Source organism: Maylandia zebra, linkage group LG22 (assembly GCF_041146795.1).
Source record: "Maylandia zebra isolate NMK-2024a linkage group LG22, Mzebra_GT3a, whole genome shotgun sequence".
Classification (NCBI taxonomy): Eukaryota; Metazoa; Chordata; class Actinopteri; order Cichliformes; family Cichlidae; genus Maylandia; species Maylandia zebra.
In genome coordinates, this window is record NC_135187.1 from 17694598 (window position 1) to 17721019 (window position 26422).

A 26422-nucleotide genomic window follows, 5' to 3' on the forward strand; every position below is an offset into this window, starting at 1 on the left:
AAGTTAATTTGACCGACTTAACGACCCAGCGCGTAATGAAGATTTAATGTTAACGAGTCTACGCTGCGAACTTCGCTATAGTGCGTAAAGCTTTGTTTTGTCTCATTGGGATTGCACTGAAGTAATGGCTAAGAGATTAATGAGGCATTTACTTTGCGGCGTGACGTGACGGGCTGTATATTCAACACAAACGCCCACCTCTTACGCAGCGGTTCCAACGTGTGGGATTGTAATTGTTTTTATATGTAGCCCCCAGGAGCTAAGAGAAATGAGTTTTTCTTCGCCCTGCAGAGAGCTGAGATGAATGTTAATGTCCCGCAGGGAGACGTTTGGCAGGTGGCCGGTTTTGAAGTTTTCAGATTTGCAGAGGTAAATAAAGAAGATGTCACTTTTCTTCTCATGTAGATGAGAGCAGAACATTCGAAACAAGTATAATGCAGTTAGATATGCATCAGCTCGCCGCAGCCTGTTTTATGACATAAAGTCAAATTTGATTAACCCGTGAATGAAAAACTAAGTGTCACAGCAGCATGAAAGCAGTGTTGCACATGCATATACATGCAGTCTTTATTTGTCCCTCGACATAGCTCCTCCTCCTTTAGAGCAACTTCTTCATCTGATTAGAACAGGAGTTTCGAGGTGGAGCTAAAGATAGACAGTTGTCTATCTTTAGATGCCCACAGTTAGATTATCTGTTCTCAGTGACATCACAGAGAGCCAGAGTAGAACAAAAATGTCTGAAATGGAGTGTTTCTGAGCAGGCTGAAGGCTGAGCCTCACAGGGTTTACCTGCTCACAGCAGGTCTGCCTTAACCTCCTAGGACCTGGCCTCCACATATATAGACATCACATTTTGGGTTGTCTAGACCAAAATACTAAATTTTGCTCTACAAGGGCCTGATATCCACTGACGAGGACATTATACTGCCACTGTTTTATCGAAATTTAAAACAGATGTCCCCTTATGTGGATCTTATTTTTCTCAGAAACAAAAAAATCAGGTAATTCTTTGTTTTTACATTCATCAGGTCCCAATCAGCCCAAATAGCAAAGAGAAATTTATAAAGCCATTCCATGAAAGAGTTCAGGTTTTAGGAGGTTAAAGCGGACGTGTCTGAAGGAATGTAATATTTATTAGTGATGGTTATTATTACATTTTACTGATCCCAGTTCAGTTGTTTTTGTTTGAATGTTTGATTTAATTTTAGATTACTCTAACAGAAGAAAAAGGAGTGCTATTTAAAAAAGCTATAAAGCAACAAATGTAATAAATAAAACTCATATTTGCAAATTAATATTTGATTTCTGTGTTTTTTTTAATTTGTCAGAAGATTCAAGATTAGAATTTTCTTGGATTTATTTGATGGTTGGGTTGAAAGCATAATATGTGGAAGAGTTGTACAATTATAAAACAGGTTTTTGGTCCCTAATCTGGAGGCACGCTTTGCTTTCACAGTTCTTTGCATGCACAGCTGAGCCCCCGTGTTTAGCTGTGCAGGCTGCTCTAACACTTGATGTGTTGCTCTGTTTTCTCATCTCTCCTTTCTTCTTCTCTTCAGGCAGAAGAAGGCGGTGAATGGACACCCAGCGGGAGATCATCAGAGCCTGGTGAATGGAGTGAGTTTTTCCTTCAGGTTTCCACAGCCTTTTCTCTCAATATATCAAAGCTACAGTCCTGAAGAGGAATGAAATAATAATGTTTTATTTGTTTATTTTTAATAGCAAGGATGCATACTAACACTGTTACATTTTTAAAAAGTCAAGCGGTGTGTATGCAGAACTTCAAGGCACAGTTTATTTGCAAAACCTCTCTGTGGTTTGGTTTTTAATCTGCAAGGTCCATTATTTGATCCTTAACATAGGAAGCTCTAAGGCAGGTATTTGAGGTCTGTGGGTATTACCTCTGAAAGACAACTAATCAAAAATGGTTTCACACTTTGCTGTTTTGCAGCACCAGCTAACACCAACCCCCTGGGGGAGGGGGTTAATGACAGTGAATGAAAAGTTGATAAAGTTTGTTTTTGTTAAATGAATTCAGGCAGGCGTGTCTCTATGATGTTCGCAGACGGCATTGGTGTCTGTAAGAGTAGGGAGCAGGTTGAAGAGAGATGAGGGTTTGGAGACAAAGTTTAGATGATTTGGATGAGATGATGCTGAATATGGAGCTCACAGGCAGGAGGAAAACAAGACCGCAGAGGAGATTCATGAATGTAGTGAAGGACATGCAGAGGGCTGGTGTGACAGGGGAGGAAACTGGGGATAGGGTGCCGATGCGCTGTGGCGACCCCTAACGGGACGAGCTGAAAGAAGAACAAGTAGAGCGAACAGCTGAATGTTTTCAGGCTTAATCATAGTGTGATTACACTCATACACTGAAAGGCACTTTTTTTTGCATAAAAAATATTTTCTCTAAACATAATTGTTTTTTTAAAAGATACATCAGGTCAGATTTCAGGAAGTTTAAGAAACCGTCAGCTCTTGCAGTCAAAGATCAGCCATTTGGTTTAAACTCTGTCAAAATATCGACTCAGAGCCTTAAACAAAAGCACCCACGCATACTCTTCTCATTAGTCCAAGTGTGGGAGAGTGTGTATCTTTAGTCAGGCGCTGGAGCGATCGGCAAGTGGAGCTGTGGATAGAGTTTAGCTGCGTGCCTCCTCAGTAACACGCGTGCACACTGACACACATCTCCGCCCTTACGTGACGTCCTGTGACACTAGAACACACCCTCCGACTCTTTGCGTCGTAACCCACGTCGATCACGCTGACACAGAAACATACAGAGAACAAAGCCTCCCTGCGTACGGCTGATTGACAGCCTCCAGTTGTTAGCGAGAGGTTGTTTCTGAACGGCTCACGGCTGCCAACAGGGAAGTGGTTTCTCCCGCTAAGAAAACACGTGGGAAACTCCACTGCCTGCTCGTCACATGTCACTTATTTTAATGTCGTTCTGCCTTAAAACAGAAATAAGGGATACTATTAAGAAAAACAAAAGATTATTATTATTTGTAGAGTTGACCTTTTACCCCGTGCTATGCGACGCTCATAATGATGCGTGGCGAATGTCCGCTATGTCCTTTTGAAGACTGTGTAATGGGCAGAGGTAGTCATTACAAACTACTATAATATTGATGCTTCAGTAACCAAGCACCACTTAAGTGTGACAAATGTCGAGCTTTCACAGGTTAAGTGACATCCACTTACTTTCTTATTCTGACTTCCCCTCTGGGGGTTTGTGTGTTTATATGCGTGTGTGTGTGTGTGTGTGTGTGTGTGTGTGTGTGTGTGTGTGTGTGTGTGTGTGTGTGTGTGTGTGTGTGTGTGTTCTTCAGAGCCTTTTTGCATTTGATTGATATCTTCACTGCAACCTTTAAGCATTAGCCCAATTGCCAGGTGATCAAATTGTTTCAAGAGGGACCCATTTGTACGACGGACCGTGTCGTAGCCTGACAGGTTAAATGGGGGTTTTTGTCTTCGTGGTTGAGTAGATTAACTCTTCCTCGCTGAGCTGCAATCTGTCTGTCTCTCCTGCAGCCAGCATCAGTGAACGCTGTCCCTCCTGTTTCTCCCCATCGTTAGAGAGTTCAAGTGTTTTAAACTCACAGGGTGCAGATTAACCAAAATTAGTATTTAAGTCAGTTTAGATACAGGAAGCACCCCGTGGAGGTCCATCAGAAGCAGGGCAAAGTGATCCGTTTTGTTCTAAGAGGATTAAAGACCAGCCTCTGTGATTGTTTAGCAGTTGCTCAATCAGTTTGATCACAAATGCAAAGAGTGTAGGACACAGTGTAGGACAAACACATCAACAGGTTCAATCTGTTCAGTTGCTGATTAATGCAAATATCTAATCAGGCAGTCACATTACAGCAAGGCAGCAAGCCGAGACGACCTGCTGAAGTTCAAACTGAGCATCAGAATGAGGAAGAAAGAGTTCAGTGACTTTGGCATGATTGTCGGTTTCAGACGTGCTGGTCTGAGTATTTCTGAAACTGCCGATCAGCGGGGATTTTCCCACACAACCATCTCTAGAGTTTACAGAAGATGGTGATGAGAGTGAGTCCTCTGGGTCGATGCCCGAGGTCAGAGGAGAATGGCCGCTTCATATCTTACAACAAAGGGATGCTGAAAACCATCTCTAAACACACAACACACCACGCTGAGTGTACGTTACTCAGCTGACAAAAGGAAAACGAGGCTCACCCAAATTGGAGAGTAGAAGATTGGAAAAACATTACCTGGTTTTATAAGACTCTGTAGCTGATGTGATACTCGGATGGTAGGGTCAGAATAAGGTGAAAGCAATGTTCTAGATTCCTCCTGCCTTGTTTCAACATTTCAGGCTGGTGATACAATGATGCAATGTGGTGTAATATTTTCCTGGGACACATCGTAGTACCGGCTGAGGATTGATTAAACACCGCAGCCTACCTGAGTGTCGTTGCTGACCTTGTCCATCTCTTTATGACCACAGTTAGCTTCTGTTGGCTGCTTCCAGCAGGATAACAGCATGTCACAAATCTCACATCATCTCAAACTGGTTTCTTGACGCTGGAACCAGTGCAACGGGAGATTCACGTCACAGATGTACAGCAAACAAGTCCAACCAAAACCTCTGAGGAATGTTTCCAGCACCTTGTTGAATCTGTGCTGTCAATACTTTGTGTCACTCAGATTTTTTACAGTTAGTGACCTACAAAAAAATAATTTGACACACCAGCAAGGAGATGTTAATGTTAGCTGTGTTGAAACTGTAAAAGAATGTGAATGTCTGGGGAGAGCAATTAATGAGACATTGTCATGGGATTGTAACAGAATTTGCAAAAAAAGAGAATTACAGTGATTATCGTCCTTGACGGCTTGGATCAGAGTGACGCTGGTTCTTGTTTAGCTTTCATTTTTGGAGAGTATTATAACTTTATGCTTTATTTTACGCTTCTTTTGTCACTGCCTGGGGTTAATAAGAACAAAGATGACATGTCCGAGTCACAAAACAGCGTTACACTCCTCTGTGATTCCTGAGTGGTGGTGAAGTTGTGAGTTATTGCATCTGTGGTGTACACAAGATATTCTCATTGGGACGGATGACACAAGATTAATGGACTATAAAAAGAAAGATGGATGTAACGTGTGCCTAAATCACGAAACGACAGCATAAAATTAGTGGTTTCATAAAACAGCTAAAGATTACGTCATTGGCACCGACAGCTATGAGAGTGCGTGACCACTAGGTGGAGTTATGGAGCTTCTGATGCATGTCCCTCTGCTCACACAAGGAAAAACAGCAAACCCCAGACAAAGAGCAGTCTTGGCGTGCACTCTTTGAAAGGTTTTGACTTTCTCTGCTCTCTCATTAGTGACTGACTGAGCAATCGTCGTGGAAACTAAAGCATTACAGTTTATGCATGAAGTGCATGTTGATAAATCGTCCTCTGTTAATTACTAGTTTCTTCTCACTGTTGATCTGAGTGTTTGCTCACTCTCAGAGTTGATTCTGCTCAGCTTAGGCTGATAAAACAGGAAACTTGAGCTTTTTTTAAACCCTTCTTCTTCTTCTTCTTCTTCTTCTTCTTCTGCTTTTTTTGTACTGTGCTAGTTGAGTTAGAGATGCAGATTTTTTTCCATGCTTATATGATGTTGCAAGCACAGAAACTGTCAGAGCATGGTTTAAACCCGACTGCAACACAACTGAGTCCCTGCCAGCTTCACAGCTGTTGTTCTTTAGCCTCCTATTGAGACAAGCAGGGAGACAAATTACCCTGTGGGTATCCTTAAGGTAGCGTCTTCCTATTGTTATTATAATTATTAATGTGACACTACAGACGCCGTCCTTTTACCCTGTTCGGCTTGATGTGTTGCTTATGCTTGATTCAATTTTAGTGCCTCTTATAAATGAATTAATATGAAATCAGCTGCATAAAACAAGAGCTGCCTGTTACTCATACTCGCAGAAGCTGTTAGCTGTCTTTAGATGTCTTTTCTTGGTAGGTAAAAATAAGCTACACTTAATTAGGAATGCATAACGGTTTTATAATTACCTTAAAGTAATAAATAATGTGTTTGGAAAAGCTTAGACGAAGCGAGATAAAGAGTCAGGAAAGCATGAAAATTTAAATTTGGGCTTCAAGGATCCTGAAGGTAATGCACCGCACATATGGCTTTTCGATTGCACGGAGGTGTGACGGATGTCCATCCCGTGCAACATAAGGAAGACGTGCAAATTCATTTCTGTAGGTTTTTGTAATTTAAAGAATCTGAGACTGAGGTTTTATTTGCTTGAAGCCTCCAAGCCTGCGAGCTGTGGTGCAGCAGTGACAAAGAGCTTATCCTTTGTTGTGCAGGTTTCAGAGAGAGACATCAGCCAATCAGCAGACAGTCCAGCGACTGACGCGGCGGTCAGCACCTCTCACAATGGGCCTCTCACCAGCGGTACAAGTAAGCCGATAGAGTTCCTATCAGCTCGTCATGTCCTGCCATTGTTGTCTGCGTAGTTAATATTTAGACCGCGTGATACAACATCCATGCAGTGTGTTTTTTCCTGACACGTGATGGCTGTTATGAAGCGTGTTTGCTGGTCAGCTTTGGTTCGTGTTATAGTCAATGTTAAATGCAGTCGTAAAAAGATGCTGTTTCCTCCTCGCCCTGACTCTTTTCTTCTTCCCTCCAGTTCTCACGGACACACAGGACACCAGTCCCCAGTTGTCAGAGGAGATGCTCTCCAGCCAATCAGAGCTCAGGTCCTCCAAGTGCCCTCAGGCCCGCCAGCTTCCCAGCATCCCTCCCAACAACGCCCTTATCGGGAACGGGCCCCCACCCTCAGGAGACAGCACTTATGAGGTCAGTGTTTAAAAGTCACCTTTAAACAGCAGAATGATGGGTTTTTTTCTTTACTCATAGTAAGTTCGGACATGCTCACTGGAGGAGATTAAAGCTTGTAATGTTGAATGCTGCTTGACTGAGTAAATGACTGATTAATTGATTACGCCTAGGGATCTTTTCACAAGTGGCTGGTGAATTGAGTGATTTTCGAGCCAGGAGGCAGAAACATCAAAAAGTTATTTCTTGTTTTTGAATGCACGTAAGACCAGTGTGTGTTTCTGATGTTAAGGTGGTGAAGGAGATGGCCGTGGCCTCACGTGACGTCAGTGCCGATGAATCCCTGTACGAGACGGTCAAGGAGCTCAAAGATGGTCCTGCAGAGGCTGGCCTCCCAAACGGTACCATCCAGCCGAGTCCAGACGAACCTCCGCCTCATCCTCCCGCTCTTCTTAACGGCCACATCAGCCCAAGCACACCTGAGCGGGGGCCCATCTTCGCCGGGGCGGAGTACGCCTCTGTCAACCTGAATAAGAAGAGCCGTCACAGCGCAGACATGGAGGCCAAAAGGCGCTCTGGTAATGCTGCCGTTCCTCAACAAAAGCCTCAGGAGGAGCCAGAGGAGGATTTACCGCCACCGGTACCGGAGAAGGTTCTGGATGAAAATGACAACCAGCCAGCGCTGATGATGAACGGGCTCGCGGAGGCTGGGCTGCACAATGGAGAGGTAAGCTTGTTTGAGTGTGTGTCTCTAGGACTTTTTGGGAGATTTTTTTTGAGTGACTATAGGGTACTGTGTGTGTGTGTGTGTGTGTCTACTTGTTTAAACATCTTTGTGAGGACCAAAAATTGGCATTTTTGAGGTTAGAGAAAGCATTATGTCAGTTTGATGACTTCACTAAGGCATGCTCCAGATTTCACGATGCCATCAAACACCTGTTTCAATGTAAAAACGAACGCAAACCAAGTCTACAGTCACACTGGCGGAAACACTGGTTAGAGACCACAGCGCCACCAACATTGCTGTGAACATGTGCAATCAGCTCATGATCTTTATGCCTTTGAAGTAGAATAACACTGAAACGGGGTCGTGGTCTGAAACTACTACTACTACTAGAGTGAATTGGCGTCCTCAAACCGTCTTTGGTGCATCAAGACGGCAATAAAATGGGAGAAACAGCAATAAGACGGAGTCAGTCTGCGGTCAGTTTTTGAGTGAGTGAGGTCAAGTTGGCAGTTACATTAATCTGTTTGCAGTAATGCGGCAATTAACTGTGATACATTGCAAATCTTTTGCCGTCTGTTACAAATCTGTTGCCGTCTGCATCGTGCACAGTGCTGAGCCAAAGCTGGGATGGACTTGATCCGCACATCAGGTGTGGCTCCCTCAGCCAACAAACAGACACAGCTGATCTACTGCATAAATGTTCAGGGGGGGGACCTCTCATTTATATTTCAGATAAATGAGAGGTCTTTCTGATCTTGTGTACTAAAGGCTCATAAATATTCTATAAACGTTGCAGTGACAGCAGTAATGAATACTGTAACAGATTTCAAAGTATTTATGGGACTTAAATGCATCTTACATTTGTGAAGCTGGCAATGTTGAATTTGTCTCAAAACCCTACGTGGGCATCAATATGTGTAGTTTTCGACATTTGTACGCACAGAAAGGTTTTTGAAAGGTAAAATTATTAGATTGATGAGGAGAACTTAATAAATTGTGCATAAATGATTCGTATTTATTCAGGTTTGGATGTGTGCATGTGTAAAATAATTGCATCGTTTTTGTGCATGGAATGAAGCATGCTCGTGTGAGTTACGCACAAATCACCGAACGCGGTTGGAAATCTTAGTTTATACTTGATATGACATCGTTCACATTTTCAACACTTTTGAGGCAAATTTCTCTCCGTATACTTACATACAGATGTGAAAAGGTAACGTTATGTGTTTTTGTGAATGGATCATAATTTGGTTTTATTTCTACTAAAAAAAACAACAACTTTAAAACAAGAACTGAAAACAAACATTTTTGATGAAATTTGGATAAATTCCATTTTCCAATCCATTAACTATAACTAAGGGGACGCTAGATGATTCCACACACTCTGAATCAACCAGCAACCAAAGATGGTGCTCGTGGGTGTGCTTATTAGCTTATGTTTGTGAGAAAGCCCCACGTGAATTGTAAGTAAGGTCTCATTTATGCTGTGCTGCATGTAGGAGCGTTCCAGTGATTGAATATTTGTACTGTATAACCGCAGTTGCTTATTACAGGCGGCGTCTGATTAAAGAGCGAGCAGTTTTATTAGAGTCAACTTTCATTCAATGTGTCATCGTGAGCGAGAGGAAGCGTGGCAGGAAAGAAGAAAAGTAACCTGTGACGACGGGGAAAATGAGCATTAGTCAGATGATGAAACTATATGACAGGGAAAGTCATTTTTCAATTTCCCTTGGCATAAAATACTCAGATCGGTAAAAACTATGAATCCATTCTCGACCATCTTGACAAAACACTGCTTTGAAAAGAAAGTGATAGTGATAGTATTTCATTCGTATTCGCTATAATGCATTCAGAGAGAGCATGAGGGTGTTTAAAGGCCAGGGAGGACAGGTTACATGGAGGGGAGGAATGAAGCAGCTATTGTTGTTAAGATTATGTAGAATGAAACAAAAAAGAAAAATACAGCAATGCAATGCAGTTCTAGACATTATAGTAAAAAAACGTTTGTCGTTTAGAGCGCTTAACAAACTTATTAGATCACCTTTCAATTTTACAAATCAGTCAAAAAATTGTTTAAATGTGTTTTTTTTTTTGTAGACATAAAACTATTTTTTCTGTTCAGGGATGTAAGTAGAAAAAAATAATAATGTACTTTAACATTTTTTACTTTTTTGTAAAACAGCACATTTGAAAATTCATGGATAACAATAATTATATTGTCGCATTAAAAACATAATGTTAAAATATAAAATATAATGCTAAAATAACACTGAAAATTACGTTTTTTTGTAAAGTGGTCAATTTGAAAATTCTCAGCTAAAAACAATTATATTTTAATCAGAAAATCAAATCAAGTCCATTTTGATTAAATTAAGAAAACAATTTGGTAATTACCAATAATGTTAATTTTCATCAAGTGTGGCTCGAACCTTATATATTGAGTGGTGGTCTAATAAATTTGTTAAGCACTGGATGTCATAAAATCTTTACAAATATTTTACAACACCCAAATAAATCTTTGATACGATGATGTCACCCTAAAAATATAACATTGCATTTTACTTTCTTTTGTTTGATTCAGTCGTGCGGTCGAGAAAGACGTGTTCGCCGCTTCTCAGCTTCCACTGAGTGCGGTGCCCAGCGTGTGTTATGCGTCTCCTGCATGTAGATTTAATCAGCTAGAATCTGCATAATGAACATTGTTAATTTGATGGAACAGAGAAATGAAAAGCTTTTAATGGAGCTGTGCAGGGAAAAAAGGGGAGAAACGAAATTAATTTTTACATTTTTAACAACAAGAATAATAAGTAGAGTTGTAATTTTCAGTTACGCTGTGACCCTGGAGCTCTTAAACTGCAAACTGCTCTTAAACTTTTGTTAAATTAGCAGATATCACATAAATGGGTAAGAGCAGTAGAAGTGGGTAGCATCATGGCACTTGATGCACCACCCAAAAAATGTTGCACTGCTACTGAAGGGGATGCCGAGGTTTTTTCTCGAAGCACAACAACCACAAACACAGCAAAGCTTCTCTTGAACAAATGGGCTTTAATTGTGGCATTATTCCACGAGGAAAAACGGAACGTTGTTGGAAAAAGTTGAGTCAGTTTAGTCTTAATATAAGATTTCCATTTGACAAACCCACACGCATAAAAAGGCTGAAACTTATCATCCTACGGTAATGATAGGGATTCACTCTTTCATTCTCCCCATCTTAATAACACAATTTATACCAATATATAGCTGATGTCGGTCATCTTCTCAACATCATGCCTGGCTTGAGATAAAGACCACGGAGAAGAAAGAAAAAGAGAGATGTGTCTCTCCGCTACAATTATTATCCGCTAAGCTGACATCTCGTGCTGCTTTATGGAGACTGGCAGACCGAAGAAAGAAATTTGATGGTGAGAAGGGAAAAAAACCACAAAAAAACACGGTGTGGGAGTGAAGGGAGGAGAGAAAAAAATGAAAATGGGAGCCGAAGTGAGAAGAGCAGGAGAGAGTAATAGATGAAATGGAGATAGTGACAGAGAGATGATGGGAGAGTTGAAAAAACTCGGAAAGGACTGGCAGGCATGACGGGTGAGGAGGAAAGAGAGGAGTGAGAGACAAGGAGGGAAAAGAAAGAAAGAAAGAAAGCCAGGAGCATACAAACGAAGTCATCGACAAGGAGGCGGCGAGAAAAAAAGGATGAGGGAGAAGAAAACTGCTACAGAGGGTGAGATGTGGAGATGTGTAGAAGAAGAGATGGAGGAAGAGTAAAAGAAAAGGTAAAAAGAGAAGCATAGCAGTTCATTATCGTGGACTGAACAAGGCAGGGCAGAGCTGCTGCTGCTGCTGCTTACAGCATGCTGAGATCCATCAGAGAACCAACACACTCTCAGCTCAAAGAATTGCATCAGACAAAGAATCACATTATCAGCCTGCCACAGAGATCATCTCTTAACTTAAAGTACTTTTAAATTATACTTCTAATGTTACAGCACTTTTTACATACATTTGTTTACAGTGTTGTGCCAGTGTGCTGTCACCAGGGGGCAGTGTAAAAAGATATACGAGTTTGTGGTGTTGTTGGTCCATTGCATTTTAGCACAGGTGTTCTTGTTCCTCTTAAGATAAGTTAGCGTCAGGTCAATAACTTGCTTTACTTTCTAATTAAATACACTGATGCTCTGTTATGCTTTGTGTTTCTATTTAGTGAATATTTGTCGGTTAGCCAACTAGATTAAAGTGGTTACAGCGGTAAACATTACAGTAACCAGTTAAACTAACCCTACACATGTCTTTAAAATGTGGGAGGGAGGTGCAGTACCCGGAGATGAGTGTTTCTGCCATCGCCATCTTGGTTGTAAAAAGACATCTGACTGCAACTTGTGACAGATAACTTATTAGCCAATGAGCGTGCAATATCATACTTCAGATAATCCTCCGTTTAAAATACAAACCAAGACCAAAACTTTCAAAATAGACTAAAATTTTTATTTAATATCATCGAAAATGAGTGGATGAAAGGAAATTCGAAGGGAAAGCGGATTAGCCTTTTATAGGAGTAAAAGTCTTTCTGCAACCACAGCTGTCGCCATCTGGTGGCCATCAGATAGAATGCAGGTTTGAGGCACCTCCACATTGGCTTTGCTTTTCCAACTCGGAAGGTAAATCCATTTATTTATGTTTTTACTGTCCTTGCTTTAAATACGCTCTTTATGATAATCTGTCTGGTTGCTCGTTTGTCTAACTGCTGCTTTCCTCTTAGTAATGTTGTAAGTTGTTGCAACTGATACAAATAACAGCACTAAGCAACAAGAAGACCCATGTTGTTATAAACCGGAACTATTCTGTATTTTTCTGAACTTTAGGTTTGGGTCCCTCTTTTCGGTGTTGATGTATCTTTTTACTTTATTCACACGTCTTTGTTCCTTTGTCTCTGGTGTTTTTGTAGCCAATTAGTTCATCACTGCTGCTCGTTTGGACAGCAGGCATGGCCTCGTCTAACCCCCATATCTGTGATAAAATCTTAATCTTGCAAATTCCAAATGTATCTTCACACAGCTCTGGAAACCATACACCCACACACACACACACACTTGCACATTTTTAAAATACACAGAATTTAACATCCACCCGCATATATATTAGTTTCCCCCATCCCCTCAAGTTAAACACACACACCAAACACATATGCAGGTTTTATGATGTGTGTGTGTTTACATATATTCTGCTACGCATAGACACCCTGGGGCGTATTTAAGGTTAAGCATGAATGTTCTTGGCTCCCTGTGGTTTACGCCCATGTATGACCAGGAGTCGTCTGTGATTTGTCTTGTCTGACCAAGTGTGTGTGAGTATGCGCGCGCCTAGTGAGCACCAGCTGGCCACCATCTCTACGACAGTTAGTCTGGCTTCATGATGGATGATATGGACTATAGAAACTCTCTCTCCGTCTCTGTCTCTTACGCACACACACAGGCAATCTCAGAGGTGCATGAATGTAAATGTCTGAAAGGAATCCCCCCAGGTAGCAGCTCAGTAAATGCTGCTCTCTCTCTCACACACACACACACCCACACACACACACACACACACAGTGGCACTTTTTTCTTATATGCAGTAAATTTCCATACACACACACACCTGCTTATTATTATTGTAATATTTGCTGCAGCTACACTGAAACACACGTCCGCAGCCTTTGTGACCTTTTCTTCGCGGCTTCTGTGATTGTGTGCACTGAACAGTGATTGAACTGCCATAAACAGCACTAACACTTGTTTGCAATCATTTGCTTGTGTGTCGCCTGCAGGCTTTTCATGCAAGGTGCAGGAAATGAATTTGACCCAGCCTCTGGGCTGCCGGGGTATACATTGGGGGGGCACGGTCCAGGTGAACTGTGATATGTGGCGTGTCAGCACTGCTGAGCTGTTGCTAAAGAGAATCACTATTGATGGCTTTTGTGGTATGGGAGAGAATATATATTAGTCTTAATGTAGTTTACAAGTTTGCGGCTGTACGCCATCGCAGTTGGTGGTGAACATCAAACAGTCAAGATGTGATTGAAGTGCAGACTTTCAGCTTTAATTGAAGTGGTCTCACAAAATTATTGCATTAACTTTTTAGGAATTTTAGCCATTTTTGTACATAGTACCCCATTTTCAAAGGCTCAACTGAAGCATTTTCAGTGTTGTGTGAAGGTTCTTCTCAAAGTGTTAGCATAGCTGTTCAATGGAACTGTCAAAATGAGGTCTAATTACTTTGGTGTAAGCATGAATGGCCATGGGGGTTCTCTTTATCAGTCGAGATAAAGCTGTAAACTTTGAAAATGCAGTTAAACGTCCAAATTTATTCCCTTCTTTACATCCAGTAGGCTGGAATGGAATCTGATTCTAATCCCCGGGCATCGTGTTTGACACCCCTGGTCTACAAGGTATGGAGAAACAGAGAGAGCTTAAAAGAGGTGCAAACCACTGGTTACACTCAAGAACATGAAGTCCAGCTTAGACTTTGCCCGCACTAAAAAATTCTTAGGACCAAATAGAGATGAACAAACATGCTGCAGACAATGTTATGGTATGAGCATGTAAAACTGGGATACTGGTGTTTATTGATGATGTGAACGCTGATAGAAGCAGCAGGATGAATTGTGAAGTGTACAGGGCTATACTCCCTTATCAGATTCAGACAAATGCTGCTAAACTGATTGGAACATGCGTCACTGCAAAAATGGATAATGATTCAAAGTGAAGTGAAAAAGCAACCCAAACGTTTCTCAAAGAAATGTGATACTCTTGAAGTCAGTCACCTGATTTCCTGCCCACTAAAGCAGCTTCTAAGTTACTGAAGGCAGAAAGACCCACAAACAAGTTGCAACTACAGGTGGCTGCAGAAATAAAAAGGCCTGCATTTAATGCATTTCTTTTGCTGAACCCCTTAAATTGAAGCTGAAAGTCTTCCTTCAAATTATATCTCAACTGTTCACAGAGGCAAAACCTAACCGTATGTACTTGACCAACTACATGCAGCTCCAACACCCTGAACTGGTCTATTCATGCTCATATAATATATATGTGTCTTAACATGCGCGTCACTGTGACGGACACACTGACACCTGACTCGCCCATCCTCTGAGACAGCTATAATCAGCTTACAGTCAAACCTGTTGCCCCGTATATCACTGTGTCACCTACGTGCACATAAACAAGCTCCCATAATCCTCCCTTATACCCACAGACATAAGCATACCACCTTACTGCAACACAGCAAAATATTAATCTGTCAGACGTAATGTCCTGATGTGTATCGACACAAAACAAGCACCCGTCCTGTCGCGGTTCTTCGTTTAATAAAAGAAATGTTTCACGCGGACACAATTGAGTTTTTACGACTCAAATTTTAACACCCATCTGCAGTTTAGATGCTTGATGCGCGTCCGACTAAATGAAAAATTCCACTCTAATTTGCAATAATACTTGAGGCGAGCTTCACATTAGATTAACAAACTTGGAGGTGCGGTGTCTGGGTCATGTCACCTACGTCCTTGTTTCGTGCAAACACTCCTCTGGGGGCATTCTGCCTAATTGGTTGGCTAATTAAAGTGAAACGTAAAAGGCGTCAGCTGCATCACGAGTTTATGTTGGATCTATAAAAGTAATCATGTCTCCAAACATGCATTAACCATAAAGTCATCATATTGATTTAAGTGCTTGGAGAAAACGCTGGAGAAACATGTGTCTGCATGAAGATACTCGGCTGTACAGCTGCGGTGGACAGTTTGATGGATGGGCTCAGGTTTTCATTCAGTACCTAACGTTGTAGCTTGCGTGAGGCATCGAGTGCTGTGCCTCAGCAGGGAGCACATTTCCCCTTTTTCTTTTTAAGTGTATTACCGTTAACCTTGGATTGTCCAAGGACTACATCTGAATTTAAAAAAACCTAACAATATTTTCCCTTATTTTCCACTAGACATAAACTCTTTAGTCAGTGCTGGCGGGGTTATTGAGATTCTTATTAGGCTCCTGAGGTGTTTTGTGCTGCTGTCAGATGTGCTTTTTTGATTAATGGCCCTCTCATTGATCATAAGACGGAGTGGACAGAGACTGCACAAAAGCATCGCATTCTCCGTCGCTGCCTACCGACTTTCACTCCATTATTTATTAATTTTTTTAATGAACGAGTGCCTGTTGCGAGCTGTAGCTTCGCGTGCTCGACTGTTTAAAGCGAAAATGCAGAGCGTGTTTTCCTCCCACTGCTGGGAACACTTTAGAATTTCACTATCGATCAGCTACCAGGCGTTCTTTCATACTCATGGTGCTTTTCTGCTGGGTACTGTTTCTGCTGGGTACTGTTTCTGAGAACTTGTCGATAGTTTGCCAGCATGTTTTAATAATAAAGCTCGATATGAAGTCCACTATGTCTTCATTTAATTCCTTCAAAGGCGTTTGGATCAGCTCTGTTTGCTGTATTGGGTTTGCCTTGCTTTGATATATATTAAAAAGAGGTTTTTTTTACATCTAAATTCCTGAAAATGAAAATGTGTAACATACCTTCAGATTCTTTTAACGGACGCTGTTGGGTGATTTAAGCAACCGTGGAAGCTTTTAAAACCTCACTCTTTTCCTTTTATACACCGACTCCCATATCTAAATGTTCTTTTTGTTTTTTTTTTTGTTCTTTTCTCCTCCAGTTACACTCCCCTCCGTCTCCTGCACCGAAGTTCGACAACCACGTTCTGTCAGACAATGAGGTAAGTGTGTGTTAAACTCCCTTATTCCCAAAACTGACGTCTCCGGTCCCGAGACAGCAGCTCCTCTGCTGTGCGAATGCAAATGCTCCGAGCACCCGAGAAAAAAAAAAATAGAACACAGTGGAAAAATAGTCAGATAACATCACACAATGTGCTTGGGGAGGGGGGGGGGGGGACGTAGCAGGGGTCCTTGAGTATGAATGCGTCAGTGTTTTAACAATCTTATTATCTCCACTGTTGTGCCGTTTTTGACGTGCAGCTTTTTTGGCGATATTAGATGAGTAATAACCCAACTAAAGAAGAAGAAGAAAAACAACACGATTGTGGTTAACGGTTTGTGTCATTTTTGTCTTTCTCTCTCTCTCTCTGTGCCTTTCAGTCAGCGGTGTACTCCACAGTCAACAAAACAAACTGTGACGACGCTGTTAACGAGGAGGACAAAGAGCACGACTACAGCAGCATAGCGGAGATTAAAGGTCTGGTCCCGGCCTCCTCCTCCGGTGACCTCTACGCCACCGTTCGAGATATCTACAGCCAACCCGATGAGCCCGGCCCCGCCGACAGCACAGACCCAGGCTACGAAACCATCCGCATCCCAAAGACTAATAGCTCAGAGGACGAGCACCGAGCCGAGGGGTCAGACGTGGGCAAGGCGGAGCCCGACTATGAAAGCGTCGGAGAGCTGGGTCTGGGCCCAGAAATGTCCCGCCTTTAAGTCATCGTCCCCGCTCCCCTCCTCGTATCGCCTGGATGCATCTAACAGACTTCGCTGCAGTGCTTTAAGCTTGCTATCAAGGATGCTTTGGGCGCATGACTTGTGAACAGAAAACAGCTCGCCGCAGCATCCACCCAGCCGTGCACGAGCATCCTCCTTATAGCCTGGGTACGGTTTATCATATCCAAACTTGACTCCTTTAGTTCATCAGTCATGGTGAATGTCATCGGTACTGGTGGGCCTTAACAACACTTGATTGTGGAAGAAAAATATTCAATAGTTAAACTACCAAATAAATATCCAATCGCAACACTCATGCAGCATTTTAATAGTTAGCTAACGACACTATCTAAGAAAAAGAAAAAAGTAATTCAGTGCCATAAAGTGATGGTGAAATTCATGCACTTACACACGTGAAGGTTATATTATTTGTGTGCTCTCTCTGCAGCTGCTAGTCTTTCTAGTTTCTTCCGAGTGACTCAGTGTCATGTTTTATTGAGGTGTCAGGTGGTGTATTTTTAGGCTTTTTTCCTGTCAGGTCGGCAACACCTCCACTGTGCATTCTCCACAAGAAATGAGGTTTCTCCCACCCCTCTCAGTTTTGCTGCCAAACGGTTAGCAGAGACAGAGGTTGCATTCAGTAGATTTTCACCATTTAACACAGCTGATGAATTATCTGCCGCGCACACGTGTCATTGCTCAGACTACACGGCGCATGTGTGTGGGCTTAGCGTATCGCAGGTTGACGCTAGTCATCTGTGGCGAGCCAAAAAAACGGAAAACGAGGAGTGAAGGAAGAAGGGAAGTGTCGCAACACGTTTTTAAAGCTTTTTTTTGTTGTTGTTCTTTTAGAAGAGCTACAGTCGATGTCAAAGGGTTTTTTTTGTGAATTTCATATTTATTTGAAGACGATTATTGTTGTGTAATTGTGAAATGTTAAAGTATGTCTGTGAGAGAAAAAAGCGAATAGGCATTTATAAAAAAATTAAATTTCTAGCGTTTTTACTGAGATACTAAATGAAAATGAGTTGCGAGGATTGTGGCAGTTAGGTACGTGTTCCCCCCAGAGCATTTAAAGAGTTCATTGTTTTTAAAAAAACAACAAACAAATGAAAGAAAGAAAGAAAAATGAATGTGTCAGTGTATATTGTCATTTTGCACACTTTGGTCAAACAAGTTCAGATGACATATTGTGATGAAATGACGCGACGAGCTTGTATTATTGTACTTCGTATGTTTCCTCGAGTCTATTCTTGGTACAGTCTTCTGTCGGCATTAAAGCACAAGTACAGATTATCGAAAGCAGTTAACATCGCTGCACACTTTTCAACATCTAGCGCTTCTTTTTTTCTTTTAAATACAGGAAACCATGCCTGTCTCTGTGTAGCTTGAACTGACGACAGTGCCAATCGAGGCTTGTAGTTAGAGGAGTATTTTAATCAACTGTTACTCGCTGGAAAATTTAATGTGAGCTTTTACTTATTTGTACAATGTCCAGAGTCATATAGTTTTAAAATAAGATTAAAAGCACTGATTGTATGACTTGTTTTAAGAAAAAAACAACAACTTCAACCATGTTTTCATGTTATTTTAACTCAAAGTTGATGGCGTTTCATATCTGAGAATATCCATTGAAATGCCAGACATATGGTACAGCTCCCTTTGGTACATGCATATTAAGAAACCTGTGGTACTTTTATTAAACACAAAAAAGAAATTGCCTCGTTACTGTTTATTTTTAAATGAATACTGCCTCTGCTTTGTGCTGTAAATATCTTTTTTTTGTCATCATTATTATTTTTATCATTGCTACAGTATGTAACCTCTTAGCAGAAAAATCGGTGTCATCTGTTTCCACCCACATCAGAATATTACAGCGTTACAGTATCTCCAGCATCGGGTTTGTGTTTCATTAGACATGCTGGAGCTCACCCGTGGTTTCATACGGCCTGCTCTGACTGCTATCGGATTAATAAATTATATACATTTGAAGTGCTGTTGTATCTCCCAGTGTTGCTACTGTGAAAGAGGATTTTAAATGCCACTCCCCCCCCCACACACCCACCTCCCAGTATTTTATGAGAAAAACATCTTTAATTATCAGTTTTGTTGTTTTCTTTTTCACTAGGAAGGAAGATCTGCCAAAGTTGGGGGGGGGTGTTGGTGCCAAATCTAATCAGGACAAAACTTAAACACACCGCTAAAAGATGCTTACTTGCACCAAAAGATTATTCTCTCAAGCTGTTGGTCAGATAAACACATATTTCCTTATAGGGATTGGGGGGGAGTGGAGAAGCACCCTCACTAAATGAGATGATTTGCCCCCCGCCCCCTCCCTTCTCCTCCCCCTCCTCTCGCTCACGACCATCAGACAACTCTATGGTGACACCCGCCTTTGATTAAAGGGCAAAGCCTGGTTTGGCGGTTATAGCCACATCTGTCACTCCACTCTGTCCAATTTCCATTCTGTGCATGTAAATATTTTATGACATGAATTGTTCTATTAAATATATAAGTATAATAAATGGTGCCATTTTGTCTTTTAATTCTCTGGGGCGATGTCTTGTAGAAGGATTGTACGCTGGGTAAGAGTTTCCAAAAACATTAACGTTTGACATTAATTAGGTCATTTGTTTCTGTGATAACATTCTTTGGTGTATTTTCTCTGCCACGCTGGGTGATAATTACGATGAATCAGCGTGCTGGCACACTTGATTTATCAAACTGAACTTTCTTTTCAAAAGAGAGAGATTTATCCCGGGACTTTTTTGGTTCTCAGAGAGCGATAGCTTGTGAAATCACACTTTTAAATGTCTCATTTAGTACGTGATGCCAGCTATATGAGAGTTAACAGCCCTCTGAGGCGGCTTTAAGATTATTTGAAGGAAGGGGACTACCCCGGTCATCAAGTTAGAGACCCCTGGGCACAAGTGTTTAATAAGACCCTGCTGACTTTTTTCTTACAGTTCTAAAACGTTATGGAGGGCGCTGTCTATCCTTGGAAAATTAAAATGTATTTATGATGATATAAATTCATCCCTAAGTATGTAAAGTATTTTTTTTTCTTCTTCCTATAAGGATAATGCTGTTTAATCAAAGGGTCCTCACACCTGTTGTTGTCTCCCTCCTGTCCTCCTCTGCTCCCCTTTCGGTTCTTTGTGTCTTTCTGCTTCTTCTACTCCTTTCCCTCCTTTTCAGGCTCAATTGCAGGGTTGTCAAAAATAAGGCCCAGGGGTCAGAATTGACCAACAAAGCCTCCAATCTGGCCTATTGGACATCTTTGGAAAATGTGAAGAACAGCATAAATTTTGGTCTTTTAACTATATTTTAATCATTTTAATCAACTTCTTTGCACTGACTAAAAAGCAAATTTCACTGGTCAGGCCCAATTAAGATGACAATGGGCTTTATATGATCCAGTATGTAAAATGAGTTTGACATCCCTGCTCTACGATGTTCTGTACAATTAGGTCCATTAGTATACAGCAGCACATTTTTTTATTTGTATTGCCTCTTTGCTTGTTTGTGGGGTTCTCTCTGGTTTCAGTTTTTTCTTCAGGGACTGAAAAGCATGCTCTATTGGGCTGGGATTAGGTGACTGACCTGGCAATTGAAAAATATCCAATTTCTTTGATTTGAGAAACTTTTGGGTTGCTTTTGCAGCATGCTTTGAGACATTATCCGGAGAGTGTAGCCCTGTACACTTCACATCCTGCTGTTTATCCTGCTACTTCTATCAGTAGCCACATCATCGTCCTTTGGTTAACTCTCCAATTACTTTTGAGCATCTGTATGAAAATGACTGTATGAATGCAACCCCTTGAATTCAAAGTGAAAGTTTGCACTTGGTGTAAAATCCACTGTGCTGGTATAAAGATGAAAAATGATTAAAAAAAAACCCAATGCAATTGTATCTATCTATCCATCTATAAAAAACAAAACAGCAGTAAAAGTTGTGAAAATATATTTAAGAATCCAAAGTTATACCCTCCTTTATTTGTTATAAAACTGTGGGACCGGTTAAAGTCTTTGCCAGGGCGATTATGGTCCCCGGACCTTATGTTCGACAACCAGTTTTACCAGAACAAAACTGGCATGTTTAAAAAAAGGGAAATAACCTGTTGTTTTTATAAGCAAAAACGCAGACCAGTTCAGCTCATTTTATTTATTTATTTTTAACCAGATCATAGTAATTCAGAGGTCCCACGGCACCTGAAAAGTAGGCTGTACAAGTAGGTTAAAGCATGAAGCTTTGCTGCCTGGTCCAAATCTTCTCTCTTCCACAGCCTAAATTCCCGCCTTTTTCCTTTCTTCCCTCTGCCATAACCCCCTCCCTTCTCGCTTCCAATCTCTCCTTGCGTCATTGTTTTCAATGGAGCATCCTCCCCGGTTGCATTACCTTCTTTCGGAGGAGAAGGGGAGCGGTGGGGGCTTGTGGAGGCGTGTGCAGCGCCGACCAATTAGAGACCGCCGTGGCCGCCGGACCGCACATGTTTACAGGCAGCATTCCGCCGGTAGAGTCCCCGCTCGGTCTGAGGTGACGGCGGACTGGATGTGGCAGTAGTTGGAACCGGAGCCGGTTAACGGTCAAATTTCAATCTTTTGTAACACATACGGCGAGGTGTCGGGGTACAGAGCCGTGTGGGGCGGAAAAATTCGACGTGCTGGCTCCCGTGCCTCTATGCTCAAGCTGTTTGCCCTGTATTAGCCACCATTTTTACATAATCGTGTATAAGTGTCGCCTCGGCTCACGACTACGGCGATTAGTCCGCGTTTTCCCGCCGCCCCTTCAGCTCGCAGGGAGCAGAGAGGAAAACAAACAGGTCGAACGGAGGAAGATTGGTAGCCGGTTGGATGTAGAGGTTGTTTAGCGGCGAATGAATCGTAGTCGTCGGCTACTAATTCAGAGCTGGTCGGTTTCTTGTTTCTTTTTTTACGGGGTGCTTGTGCGCGGTGCATTCCGGACGCTGTTTGGAGTTTCCCCCTCCTCCGAGTATGTTGCCCCTTTCTAACATTTTGTCAGGGCTGTTGGAGCGCGTAGTCTACCCGCTGCAGTTTTGTGTTTTTCACGACGCTGTTTACCGGCTATAATTCGACGCTTAATGATTTAATTTTACCGGCTCGCCGGCTTTGAATACAGTGAAACGGTTTTTAGAGATGCACACGAGGCGCCTGGTGAAGCGCTCGGTCCTCGGCAGCCGCGTTTATGCGCCGAGTCCGACGGGGGACGGTGCCCCGGTGACAGGAGTGGTCCAGGCTGTCAAGCAGGAAAACAGAGACTTGTCGGCTGCGGGAGCCCGGCGAAGCGTCTACACCGTGCTCATGCAAGACGGGAGCCTCAAGGAGTTCTCCGAGGAGGAGATAGCCTCGGGCTTCAACCACACCGCAGCCAAAGGACCACTCAAGTCCAGCCTGAAGGTACGTGGGTCCGACCGGCAGGCGACGCTTCACTGTTGTTGTTGTGCGGTGTTTTGCAGCGTTTAACCGCTTCCTGCACGGAGCGGATTTAACGGTGTCACCGCCGCCGTTCCCGCCGCCGCGGACGAGAGATTTAACCGGCTGGGATTTTAAAAAATGCATTATGCTGTTATTGCTATAATGAGTCGTTTGCATATTGAAGCATATAACGGACTGTCATGACATTTGGCGACATCAGATATATAGGACAAAGGGCTTGATGGGGCCTGCGCAATGTTTATGTGGGCTAGTGGGTGGGTAAGATGAGGCAAACAAACACGCTCTGACTGCAGCGTTTTAGATTGATGTAAATGTAAAGATGTAAAGGTTTTTGCATGCTCGCCGCCTTATATTTTATACATATATGTATGTGAATGTGACATTTCTTACAGATAATTCTGCGCAACCGGCATTTAATTGCACATTTGGTTAAAGACTTAATTACATTTAGGTTTTTTTTGTTGTTGTTTATTTCATATATTAATGCATGTTACACAGTTTAAAATCGATCGTCTCTGTGTGCACTCATTCTGCTCAAGGGTGTTATTGTTTTAAGAGCTATTATAAAAGAGATCACGCGCACTTCTTGTTGCATTAGAGTCAAGATAGTAAGTTGTGACGGTGTCCAAATCTGCAGTCCTGATGTAGGCCTAACAAGCGATGATCTGATTGCCTTGCAATCCAACTTGAATGCTTTTCTGTCACGTGGCCCCAAATAAAGATTGTGCGAGGAAGAAAAGGCCAATTCAGCTCTTGGATGAGCACACTGTTTCTAACATAGGGGAAGTGTGTGTGTGTGGGGTATTGTGTTCATCCTTTTTATAGCGAGGGAGTGACTGAGGAATGCTTGTGGCTGAATAACAACTTTTTTTGATGCTGTGATTTTGATTGCATTTCTTGTGTGTGTGTTTTCATGTTGTTGATGCAGAAACTTGCAGGCTGTAATCTTCAGTCTTATTTCTATGACCAAAGCTGAAATGTTGAGCCACAGTTTGTGGATCTGTCACAGTTCCTGCAGCAGTAAATTGTACTCTTCTGCCTGAAAATGCACATAAATCTCGTAAACTGTTATTTAAATCGTTACAAACAGATGCCAGATCTTCCCAAAGATAAACCCGCTCTTCGGGGGGACTTGTTAGATCTGTGAGTGATGGGAAATGCAGTGTGAACTTAGGTCTCCCGTTTTGCAGTTGTGCATGCAGTGATCAACACAAAAGCTGTTGCACAATTCTGTTACAGTCCCCAGCGCAGGCTGGAGAAGTGCAGCTGAGGGTGAGAACGTATTCCTGTCAGCACAATGGTCAATTCTCTTTCAGCACGACTCAATTCCCGCTGATGTCGAAAACAAGCCATAAAATGAGGAGGAGGGGTATGCTCTGTATGTGCGTGTGTGTCTGTGTGTGTATGCATTCACATGTGCATCTGTGTTGCTTTTTGTGTGCATTAGGGCGCTAATATAAATGTGATTTTCATCTGTTGTGTGTTTTGGATCTTTAACGAGTGAGATGTGACTGCTTTAAATCCTGGAACAGGAGCTGTTTGTGAGAGCATGCCACCCCGTTTGAACAGCAGCAGCTGTACGGCCGACAAAGTGGGCGCCCCCAGGTTGGCAACGGGTGGCGTGCTCCAAAGAATCTGGATGCTTGGCTCTGTGCCCAGAATGGCGAACGAATGGTCCCTGTTTTGCATGGGGCGGGAGTGGGGGGGCGCGATGCCACTTGTTGACTTGCTGTTTTGTGCAAATGTATGTTGTGTGAGAACTAAGTTACGGTGATTTCTCCAGCTGCTAACAAAGAGATCTCACTCACTTCTTGTTGGGCCGGAGCTGTCGTTGTTTGTGTTTGTTGCACACCGATGCGGGAGTCAATGAAGCAAGCTTGTTGACAGAGGCTGTGACTCTTTGTTCTAAGGCGGTGATCTCAGGCGGGCCCGTCGCTGGCTGAGCTTATTGGTTCGCTGAGCAACATCAGCAGGAACTACAGTCAGTCTGGATGCTGGCACCCATGTGGAAATGGATGAGTAATCCTTTGAGGGTGAAGGAAGGTTATGAGTTTATATATATATATATATATATATATATATATATATATATATATATATATATATATATATATATAAGTGGTAACCTATCTACAAAAAAAGTATTACTAATAATGATAATAATAATTTGTACATAAAGGCTCATTTACCATCATTTGCTTCTGAGTGTTTGACATTGACCATACTAGACTATGGACTATGTCTACAAGGTGTTACATCCACTTGTTATACTGATAAGACTCTCCAGCTGTGTCCATTTTATAGACTATTTAAGATGGCAATGGCGGGTTAGTGAAGTTCTGCTGTGAAGCTTCGAGCTGAGTATTTTTACCAGTATCATCTTGGTATTAAGATGTAACCAATCAGAAGTGGACTCAGGGACACCACACACTCACTGGTTTACAACTTGTGATCGACAGGTACACAGTGAGTTGGTTTTAGCCTCTTTTTTTGACACTAATGTATTCAGTATGATTTTAAAAGTAGTGATGGAGCTCATAAACTCATTTAGAAACTGTTAATGAGATCACACATTGGGGCAGTTATAGAGTTTGAAAAATTTGCAGCCTGCTGGCCATTGAAAAGAATGCAGGCTTAAGTGGAGCCCGACCGATTTATTGGTGGGCCGATATTTTCAGCCATTATTAGTTATCTATTGAACTGTTGGTATTGACGTTTATAAAGACAGATGGAAAAAAAAGAAAAAGAAATCAGAGAAAGAGCCCTTCACTGATGTTATGATTGTTGATGATGCATAGTTTGTCCACCAGAGGGCACTCCACAATTTTTCTGTTCCGAAACCGGGTTTGGAAGCTACCTACACAACAACCAGCTGACCTGAGTGGAGTCGGTCAGAGTGTACACGAGTAAATACACGTTACAAATATTAGAGAAATCTGTGTATGTCTCGTGTGTCTGAAAGAAAAAAATATTGGCAATATCAGAATATACGATTTTTTTTAATCACCAAATGTCTGTCGAAATTGGTCTTAAAAATCCCGTATTGGTTAGACTCTTCTGCATTGGCTTCCCTTTTCAGACCTTGAAGCGACTTTCATTTTTCATACACAGTCTATTGTGTGTGTCAGTAATACTCTGAATATAAAAGAAGATGACACCAGCAAACATCCTTAGCTGCTAAAGCTATTGTGCGTTACCGACATGTTCTCAAGTCAAGGAACCAGTACATCATAAGTAAAAGGATAAAAAAGGTGATAACTTCATCCACTCACTAAACCTTAATGTATACAGTGCATCCAGCTGAGATCATTTGGAGCCCAGCTAAAGTAATCAAACTAAACACAGTCATTTAAATCTGTCTTTTATTTTTAAATTAGTTAGACACCTTGGGCTGTGTAATTAAAATGTAGATTTTTCAATTTGTACATAACACCCTACAGGCAGCTATAGCCCACAGTTTGGCACATGTTATGCTCAGGATATTTGGCCCAGCCTGATTAGATTGGCTCACCAGGCACCATGCCAAAGGGTCATTTTGACAAAGTATTCATATTGTAAGTTAATTTTAATTAAAAAAAAAAAAGTGATGTTATTGCCATGTGCCAGGATATTTTTGTATGAGGATGATACACTTTTCCCCCTTAATTTAATATTTAAAACATCCAAAAAATATATTGCTGCACTTTTTTTGAATGAAATTGTGTTTTAAAAAAAGCCAATGTTTGTTTGCATTTTTTTTTTAAACGTGTGGTCAGGATGTGGTTCAGTCCAGGAATGCCATATTGGAAAAACTGAGATTATGAGTAAGCCATTAACTGTCTTTATCAGAACTATTTTTAATAGTCATAATAGAAATTCCTCCCAGCAACAAAGACCCACATGAGCTAACAGACGTGGTTTCCACTGAAATTCTTTATTATGACCTTTGACCTGCACAGGTAGAAGAATCTTTACGCTTCACAAACTGCTGTAA

General features: G+C 41.8%; 2 protein-coding genes across 6 annotated transcripts in view; both read left to right on the forward strand.

Annotated features, from left to right (window-relative positions):
• Nucleotides 1-19522, forward strand: part of pag1 (phosphoprotein membrane anchor with glycosphingolipid microdomains 1) — a 67850-nt gene extending 48328 nt beyond the window's left edge. For 3 of the 4 annotated variants that reach the window (XM_076878950.1, XM_004549204.3, XM_076878952.1), the window contains 6 exons: nucleotides 1560-1617; nucleotides 6339-6432; nucleotides 6665-6834; nucleotides 7106-7540; nucleotides 16218-16277; nucleotides 16657-19522. In XM_076878950.1, coding sequence (XP_076735065.1) covers nucleotides 1560-1617; nucleotides 6339-6432; nucleotides 6665-6834; nucleotides 7106-7540; nucleotides 16218-16277; nucleotides 16657-16992 — 1153 coding nt within the window. In that variant the 3' untranslated portion in view covers nucleotides 16993-19522. The remainder of the gene's footprint in view (nucleotides 1-1559; nucleotides 1618-6338; nucleotides 6433-6664; nucleotides 6835-7105; nucleotides 7541-16217; nucleotides 16278-16656) is intronic. The other variant, XM_004549207.3, reaches the window with a different exon arrangement.
• A 1858-nt stretch (nucleotides 19523-21380) lies between these two features.
• Nucleotides 21381-26422, forward strand: part of znf704 (zinc finger protein 704) — a 54599-nt gene continuing 49557 nt past the window's right edge. Inside the window, exon 1 of one of the 2 annotated variants that reach the window (XM_076879233.1) lies at nucleotides 21381-22410. In XM_076879233.1, coding sequence (XP_076735348.1) covers nucleotides 22150-22410 — 261 coding nt within the window. In that variant the 5' untranslated portion in view covers nucleotides 21381-22149. The remainder of the gene's footprint in view (nucleotides 22411-26422) is intronic. The other variant, XM_076879232.1, reaches the window with a different exon arrangement.